Source organism: Nilaparvata lugens, unplaced genomic scaffold (assembly GCF_014356525.2).
Source record: "Nilaparvata lugens isolate BPH unplaced genomic scaffold, ASM1435652v1 scaffold1682, whole genome shotgun sequence".
Lineage (NCBI taxonomy): Eukaryota > Metazoa > Arthropoda > Insecta > Hemiptera > Delphacidae > Nilaparvata > Nilaparvata lugens.
Genome location: NW_024090257.1, coordinates 42,035 through 51,774, shown reverse-complemented (window position 1 = coordinate 51,774; position 9,740 = coordinate 42,035). Strand labels below are relative to the sequence as shown.

At 33.2% G+C, this 9,740-nt stretch overlaps 1 protein-coding gene across 1 annotated transcript; it reads left to right on the top strand.

Moving 5' to 3' along the window:
* Positions 1–526: 526 nt before the first annotated feature.
* LOC111050621 (3-phosphoinositide-dependent protein kinase 1) lies at positions 527–8,516 on the top strand. The gene is made up of 5 exons (XM_039443831.1): positions 527–940; positions 3,619–3,746; positions 4,086–4,181; positions 4,958–5,112; positions 7,675–8,516. Exons 1-5 carry the CDS (start codon positions 801–803, stop codon positions 7,783–7,785), a joined length of 630 nt encoding a protein of 209 aa, XP_039299765.1. The 5' UTR covers positions 527–800; the 3' UTR covers positions 7,786–8,516.
* The last annotated feature ends 1,224 nt before the right edge of the window (positions 8,517–9,740 follow it).

The window sequence follows — 9,740 nt, the reverse complement described above, 5'->3', positions numbered from 1 at the left end:
CTCCCGTTGGAAGTTTTATGACTTGAGCCAACTCCTCTGAATATGATTAATGAGTTGTAAAATCGCCTAAAAACTTTAGGTGCATTCATCTCTCATCATCATCCTCAGCAAAAAAATACATGAAGACTCATTATCAATTTCAAACTCCATTGTTCACAAAATATTTTGGCGTGACACCACTTTGTGCGGCGCAGCAGATGGTCTCTAGTTTGTTCTCTACTATCTCTGACTCACCAGCCACACTTTGCAGCGCAATAATATACAGTGAGTGGAGCCGCGGCCAAACTGTACGATCCTCAAGTGGAAGACACAGTTCTAAGTAAATACTGACCTTTACAAGAATTCCCAGGGTCACCCTGGTCCGGCTAACCTCAGTCAGCGTTTGGAGAGGACCGGAGTAGGATTTACTGCTCTCAATGTGGTGTCGGCCGGCCGCTCAAGGTTGGAACAGCAGTTTGGGGTGATCCCAAAGATGACTGCTACTGCAAATATTCACAACAGGGTTAACAGCTAGATGGAAATTCGATGATCACTACTATCCAAAAATTATCTGCCAGCCCGGGAATCAAACCCGGTACCTCCTCATTGCTAGTCAGGAATGCTCACCCTTACACCAAACTGACAATCTCTGGATAGCAGCGCTCATTTTAATCAAAGATTACAGCATTTTATTGGGATTCTCGTTTAATAATAATTATTCATTAATTAATTTGATGCAATTTCTAATTTATTTCTATTTGTAAAAATATAGACTTGATCACTGCTCTATCCTTAATACATTTTAATTGGTTTGTTTCCAGATGGCAAGCACTTCCAATGCACGCCCTAATCCCCCAAAGAGGAGGCGTGAGGAGGATGGGAACGTTGCCCCTCCTAAGAGAAGGTGCATTGCACCTCAACAGGCCCCTCTTAGACGATCTCAGAGGATAATACAAAGAAAGTAAGTAACTTATATGAATATAAACTATTCAAATCAAATTGATACATTATATTCTCTACTAAGTAGGTAACCCATGCTCCGCAAGGGTCTGTTTAAAGCACAAACAGGTTGAATTTAGTTTTATAGTTTCATGCTGATATCTTTCAATATCACTACTTTCAATGTTACTAACTGCAGTTATTATTTACAATGGGAAAACGAATTGATTGGGCTCCTTACTTTGCATCAAAAATCGAATAAAGTCACATTTTGAAAAAACCCTTCTGGCTCTGATTTTTCCATCTTTTTGGCCTTATAACATTTTAACGACTGATTGAAAAAATCCGTGCTAATCATGAGCTCATAGAGCATCATATTTTCTTCAATTTAATGTATTATTTCATTATATTATGCATCTCCCTATGATTGTTGCAACCATTATAGTGTTGAGTGTAAAATCTTCAGTTTAACAACAATAGATCAATTGACAAAGAAATTAGGAGGGAACACTTGGAACAAAATATTTGACTTCACAGTTTTTTTTGGACTAGTTAGAAGGTCAACATATCAAAATTCCTCAACCCTACCCCTTGTGCTTAAGGGATTGATTATATTATATGCCTTTATTAGGGCGGAGTTAGGACTCCTGGTCCTCTCTACCACACAACCCTTGAGGGTGGTTTAAAAGTTGCAATTTCATTTCTGGCTTACATGCATGTATCTTGGAAACAATGTATTTCAGCGACATGACTAGCTGAACAAAAATGAAGCTAGATAAATTTCCTACAAGTTTTGTTCAGTAGGGTTTTTGATATATTCTTTTCCTACAGTTACCTTGAAAAGTGGCCATTCCTGCACTAATTACAGAACACAAAGAATCACTTTTCCGCTCTAGTGTGGGAAAAATTTTTCTGCACTCCAGATTTGCAACATGGCAACACAAAATAGTTGGTGGGTTATATGGAGGATTAGTGCACGAAAACAAAAATTAAGTTGGTAACAATGACTGTGGTTAGATTTAGATAAGAATCATTTCAATGGCTACCCTACATTTATGATAAAATCCCAATCTAGAAATCCAAAACAAGAATAATGTCTATCTAAATCATAATTAAATAATAACTTCTGATCATTTAATAATAAATAATGTTTATTTTCTATTGATGTTTCTTTTGGTGCAGCAAACTGACACTTTGCGCACTTGTTGCACAAATAACTATTAGTTTTAGAGATATTTGTTTTTAAAAGTGTAAAATCTTTGAAAAGACAGTTTTTCTTCCAACATTTGCACTTTCAGAGCTTATTACTCAACAAATGCATATTGTTCAAGATATATGCAAGAAACAAAGTATGGTACTTGCAAACCACCCCCACCCCCTTAGAAAAGGGGGTAGGAGTGAGGACTTTTTATATGTTTACCCCCTTGCTATCCTAAAAAGAGCTGCGGGGTCAAAAAATTGTGATCCAAACTTTTCCCTCTTCAATCTTTCATTGACTGGACTAAAAAAGATTTCAAGTTATTGAAAAAATAAAATTTGATTAAACTCAACCACTTATTTCTTGGAATCATTTTTGGTTTCATTTTCTATTAATGTTTTGACTTTACCTATTTTTTGATCCTATTTTCAAACTTTTATTTTATTTTCAGTGCTGAGAGATATCATGAAGAATCTATCCTCTAAATCTCATGGATTTATATCTTACCAAATTTTAAATGCTCTGTCCCAAAAATTTAAACTTCAGGTGCTCATATCTCAAAGAGTAATGATCAGAAAAAAATGTTTTCCTGAGAAAACTTTTTCATTTTGGTAGATTGATGATATACAAATTGAAAAACTTAGAAAAATATCATGAGTAGAAAGTTTATTTTTAGCCTTTGCACAGCCTTAAGGGATGAGAGCGGTTTAAAAGATGCAATTTCATTTCTGGCTTACACGCATTTATCTTGGAAACAATACATTTCAGCGACATGACTAGCTGAACAAAAATGAAGCTAGATAAATTTCCTACAAGTTTTGTTATGTAGAGTTTTGTGATATCTCCTTCAGTTTTTGAAATATCTACTTTCAAAAGAGTAAGAGACAGTTTTTGTTTCAACTTTTTGGGCTTATTACTCAACAACTAAGCATTGAACAAATAAGTACTGAACATTGGGTTGTAGAGGATTTAGTTCTCTTCAATTTGATGTATTTTTCACAATTTAGAGCTTTTTATCAATTGTTATAGCAATATTAAGTATATTAAGTTTTGTTCAGTAGGGTTTTTTGATATCTTCTTTAGTTTTAGAGATATTTGTTTTTAAAAGTGTAAAATCTTTTTAAGACAGTTTTTCTTCCAATGTTTGGCACTTTCAGGGCTTATTACTCAACAAATGCATATTGTTCGAAAAAACAAAGTATGGTACTTGCAAACCACCCCCACCCCCTTAGCACAGGGGGTAGGAGTGAGGACTTTTGGTATGTTTACCCCCTTACTATCCTAAAAAGAGCTGCAGGGTCAAAAATTGTGTTCCAAACTTTTCCCTCTTCAATCTTTCATTGACTGGACTAAAAAATATTTTCAAGTAGGTAATTGAAAAAATGAAATTTAATTAAACTCAACCACTTATTACCAGGAATCATTTTTGGTTTCATTTTCTATTAATGTTTTGACTTTACCTATTTTTTGATCCTGTTTTCAAACTTTTCTTTTATTTTCAGTGCTGAGAGACTAGAGAGAGAGCAACAACAACAACAGCAGATACAACATCAACAACAACAACAAGAACATCAACAACAACAACAACAACAACAACAGCAACCGGAACAGGAACCTGATGTATTGGATTGTACGTATTTACCCACACTTTTTTATTTTCTTCTGATTATTATTTTTCTCCTCCTCCTCCTCCTTCACCTCCTCATTCACCTCCTACTCCTTTCCCTCCACTTCTCTTTACTTTCATTCCATCTGTACAAATAGCAAAATGCCACATTTCCACTCACTATCCATGAAAGCTGTCAATGATAAATTTAGGTAGCACTGAGTATAACAATGAGTGTAGGCCTAATATTCTTATTTTTAAACTGTAGGTGTTTGATCCTTTTTCCAAATAATTAAAAATGTATTGGAAATTGGTTCGTTTATTTCTGAACATTGTTTGAAAATGTCTTTGTTTTAATTTCAGTATATTTGGAACTATACTGGGCCAGGATTGGCAAAGGGCCCTACTGGCCATGCCAGATAGTTAGGGACGAAGATGGGAGATTTTACAAGACAAAAAGTAAGTCATCAACATTATCTACTTGTACAATACTCTGGATAGTCCACTATTGCATTTCTTGTTTTGTTTATTCATTCATTTTTCATTCATATACAATCACATATTATACAAATTATTCATATTTATATGCATGACAATAATTATTATTATTATTGGCCTTATGAATTTTGATCGATCTATCTATTTATATCTATCTCTTTTATAATTCAAACATTACAACATTTGAAATGGACCAACAGGCTTTCTTGAGGTCCAAACTGTTCCAATTCCAATTCATTCAACATTCCAACTCTATAAATTTCTAGCCAAACAGAATATTGTATGATAGGTAGTGAGTCTTATCATAGAGAAATATAGCATAAGAAGAAGATAGCCCATGGTATAGGTCGTTTATGTTCTGTTTATATACTGTTGACTACTGTCTATTATTACTTTTCTTGCTGGGTGAGAGTATAAGAATGGCACAGTATGAGAGACCACCAGCATCACATAGCTTCAAGAAAATGAACTACTAAGTTTGAGATAACATTTAAATTTGTAACATAAATGCCCTATACCTTGGAATATATTCTTATGCTATATTTTCTCTATGGTCTTCTGTATGACCATGACTATTGAAAATTTTCAAAAAAGGGTTTAAAAAAATAGTTAGAAATCAGCCATTAGATTCAATTCATTTTTATGTAAATTGTAACTAGAGTAGATTATTAATCATATTCACTAGTTTTTTACAATAAACAGAATAAGTTTAATTTTTTCTTCATGTTTGTTTTCAGTTTGCTCCAACAATGTCATGAGGGTACAACTCTATGTGCGGTGGTTGGGGGACGGGAGGCACTCGTGGGTGGGCCTCTCTTATTTGGTGCCCTTTGAGAGGGCACCAACCCCCCAACAGACACCCTACACTATGCTTAAGAATTATGTCATGACTGTAAGTGTAACAACATGTTTCTGAGTAAATATTACAGTAATTACAATACGACAACACTTGATTATTACAATATCACAAAATATTGATTATTAATATTATTAGATACAATTGAATATTGAATTATTGATAATATGAGTACATTCATTAAGTCGCGAAAATCCAAATAAACCTGTCTATGAATAATGGGATGTTTATACAGAGTGGTGCAGAGAAAACACAACCATATTCTTCAAACTGCCAGTACTGGGTGATGGGGGGGGGGTTATTATCCTCAAACAGATGGCCCATATTATGCCATTTCAGTTGCTATGAGCATTGGGACGTTCAACATCGTGTGTTCACTGTGAAGCAGTTTTTCTAAAACCAATGAATCTGTAGTCACAGTGCAATGCTTTTGCGTCAATATTGGGCCTCAAGGTGCAATGCCTGATCAAAATTCTGTACTCCGATGGGTTGCAGCGTTCAGGAGTACTAGTTCTCTGATAAAAAAGAAACCACCTGGTCTTCCCTGTTCAGTTAATACTCCTGAAAATGTAGACCGAGTCAGTGTCGTCTAGTCCTGATACCATCTCGTCGAGTCAATCGTCTAGGACTAGTAACAACTGCCGTTCTGACTTGGTCTACATTTTCCGGGGAATGGGGAAGACCAGGTGGTTTCTTTTTCATCAGATAACTAGTACTCCTAAACGCTGCAACCCACCAGAGTACAATATTTTGATCAGGCATTGCACCTCAATGCCCAACTCTAAAATATTGACGGAAAAATATTGTACTGTGACTACAGATTCATTGTTTCTAAAAAAACCTTGTTAACAGCGAACACATGATGTTGTACATTCCAATGCCCATAGCAACTGAAATGGTATAGTATGGGCCGTCTGCCAACATTCGTTCCAGGGCAATACCCCCTCCCATTGACGAGTACTGGCTGTTCGAAAAACATGCATTTCCTCTGCACCGCTCTGTATTACTTGTGTCTACCAAAAGATAGCATCACTATTCATATGAAAAAGAAAAACATTTAAAATAATTTATTGTGTGCAGGTAACAAAAGGTCTACAGTATTGTTTTATTTTTATTATTACTTTTGTTGAGTATGTTAATGTGAGGATGTGGTTTTGCCAAGAGCAAGAAGTGTTCCTTTTCGAACTGTCTTTCATAAAAAACCTATTCAATGCCTCTACATTTTTCCAAATGGGGCTATCTTGGATTTTTTTAAAAATATCATATATATATATATATATATATATATATATATATAGCGCACCCTTTTTTTGTGCTATATATTTTATACAACTATGTACTTATATCCATTATTACTTCATATAACCCCACCGGAACAAAATATATATAAATATTAGTTTCTAAGGATACTTCATAAATAAAATGGTTAACAAGAGTAAAAAATAGATTTTTGCACATATTGGAGAACATGGCAGACATTTCGAACTAATGTTATAAAATTTTTTTGCTATATATTTTATACAACTATGTACTTATATCCATTATTACTTCATATAACCCCACCGGAACAAAACCTGGGGGCATTGGATACTGGTAAAATACTGTTCAAGAAGGAACACTCGTTGCTATTGGAAAAAGGGGGCATGCTTCACATTATCCTTCACAAAACAATACTGCTTACCTGTTGTAATCTGTACACATTAAATGACTCACATTTATGTTTTTCATTTATTAACAGTGATGCTATCTTCCAGTAGCCACACAACGAATATAAACCCCCACTTTTTACAGATATGTTTATTTGAATGTGCGTGACTTGATGAACGTTCTGTATAATAAAAAATATTGAATTATTATGGGAATATTAATTATTATATACAATTGAAATGGAATTAAATGTGTTAGATTCAAATGGAACTATAGTGGGATTCATGTTATAAAGACAGTGGAAATGATAGGGAGTCATTGTTGCCACTTTTTCTTTCCACCACTATAGTAGATAGCCCCCTGTAAATCTGATATGATATTGATTAATGATTCTTTCTAATAATGATCAATTCCATCTTAAATATATTCCATTCATCAAGGAGAGATATTTTCCCATAATTTGGTAGTAAATTTCCATTATTGAGAAGAAATATTTTGGTAGTTCATATTTTTGCATAGTCTGGTAACAATTCAGCAACTGTGTGAAGTTGGAAAAAGATAGAGCTATCTATATAAGATATTTATAAGATACTGTCTCTATAACCTGACTCTCACAATGGATAACCCAGCAGCAAGAAGTGCCACATGGTTTTTTAAAATTTGCTGCTGCTCTACTCCATAATCTTTTTAGCAATTGACTCCATACAGCAACATTGAACTCATGGTGAACAACATGGTGACAGCAGAGGGAAAATGCTCAAGCTTTGATTGAATATGGTTGGAATCGCCGCCATTAACAAATTATAGTCGAGTTTGCAAAGCCTGCATAACGAGAATGGAGCAATTCTCATTTTTAATGACTGAACAAAGCAAATCTTAATGAATACAATACAATATATGATAATGATTTTTAAAATAAATAAATAATCAATATTTTATTTTTGTTTTCAGCACCTCAAAACGAAAGAAAATTTGAAGGCCTGTAAGGTGCCAAGGAGGCTGGTGGCCAAAGTCGATGCGGCAGTGGAGGAGGCTATGGAGATGCAGGATGTTTTTATCTGAGTGAGTAAGAGAAAAAAATAATTGTGAGGAGTACTCTGGAGAGAAGGGTACAGTGTCTGAAGGGTGAGTGATGAAGATCAATTCATTTCATTTTTATTGTTTATTAATAATAATAATTCAATTTATACTCAAAGTTAATGTACTTCGCTTACTACACAGTCACTATATAACCTATTATCACAAATTTATATACTTTTATTCATTCATTCATTTCTATGATTATGATGATGATGATGATTTTAGGCCTACAATAATAAATTATTATCAATCTAGTACCATTATCAAATTTCAATTGAATATCATATGTAGCAATTATATTATTGTTATGCTAGTTCATCAATTTCAAATCTATTATTGTAAAAAATTAATATTACAAGATTTGTGATTACATTTTCTTAATTTCTAAATTGAATGTAGAATTGGTTGATTGATTGATTGATCATGCTTTATTGACAGACAGGGAGGCTGCAAACCTCTCTCGATCATTGTTTGAATGTTTAACTTTCATCAATTCATGAATATTTAATTATTTTCTATTTGTTCAATGAAATAGAATTACTTTTTTGCGATTTTCAGCTCTATCTCTATTTATAAAAATAGAACATGTCACTAAAAGGCCTAACATGTCCTCGCCCAATTTATATTGATGGTGTAATAATAGTACCTAATGAATAAATAAAAAGGAATTATTAGGCCCCAAAATTTCCAATTCATAGCACTTAAAAAAAAAACAACAACCTCAAATTAAATGTGAATTCTCAATATAATATTTATTTTTCTCACATATTGTCCCCTAATTTCACGAAGCAAATAATTATAATACTTATCATTTCTTATCTCCAATTCAAGTTCAAATTAATTCAACCAAATACACAAAATGCATCAACATCTTGTCAAAAATATAATTCAAAATTCACAATAAAATTAAATAAATAATGTAAAAAATAATTAACAATAATCAGAATAAAACAATAAATATAAATCTAATTCAATAAAATAAAATTCAATCAGACAAAAATTAACAGTCACCTAGAAGTTGAATATCTCTTATTATTAAATAAAAATTAATCAACTCCATGTATGTCTGTAAATTAGTCCGGTTATTTAACATTGCCCAACCCATAAAGCAATAGAATGATAATAACCCTACCTTCAGATAATATTTTGTGTAGAATGTCTAGATTTGTATCCAATGGCGCCTCTGGCAAAAACTTTCCTCTTTCCATCTTCTCACATTCGTTTTGGTTACCAGCCTATCTGGAAATTTTTGTAACAATGTATTGAGTACATGTAGGTGGGTAATTTATTGAGTTCTAATTATTGAAAATTGGGCCAAAATTGGTATTACTAGGCCTACAATATTATTGATTAAATAGAACAGGATGCAATTGTAGCTAAATTTCAGTTTCAAGTCTTCAAACTCCAACACAGATAATTGGCAATGATTAAAGTAGAAAATGAAGGCTCTGGTACAATCTTGACTTTTGACTTTGACTCTGACCGACTGGCCACGACTTGACCTCGACTTAACCCTAATTCTCCCCTCAATATTTATTTTTCCATTTCATCTTAAAATTATTCATATATGGTATTCAACTATTTGGGGAAATTTTATTTTTTCACATTAGATACATTTTTATAGCTTTATTTTTCTAGAGGTCAAGGTTGTTTCAGAGCCCACAAGTTCTATTTATTATCCAGTTGAACTTAAATTTGTCAAATGGTTTAATTTCAAGTCGTCCAAAATAAATTGTCTAGTTGAATTTTATTATTATCAGCGTATGGCTTTGAATGGTGAGGAGACCCAAGGATAGTTCCACCTCGCCGTATATAGTCCAAAGTTCCCTAATGGGAAACCGGACACTAAGGTTATAGTGAACACAATACTTTAAATGTACACTTTTCACTTCGGAATAAAGTTCATTTCGATGTTAAAAAGTCCAAACATGTACAAA

What these genes read in the sequence shown, in the direction of transcription:
- LOC111050621 (XM_039443831.1), top strand. Translation starts at nt 801, where the DNA reads ATGGCAAGCACTTCCAATGCACGCCCTAATCCCCCAAAGAGGAGGCGT. An exon ending in GAGATTTTACAAGACAAAAA is followed by an intron (nt 4,182 to 4,957) that starts GTAAGTCATCAA and finishes GTTTGTTTTCAG; the next exon opens with TTTGCTCCAACAATGTCATG. An exon ending in TTAAGAATTATGTCATGACT is followed by an intron (nt 5,113 to 7,674) that starts GTAAGTGTAACA and finishes TTTTGTTTTCAG; the next exon opens with CACCTCAAAACGAAAGAAAA.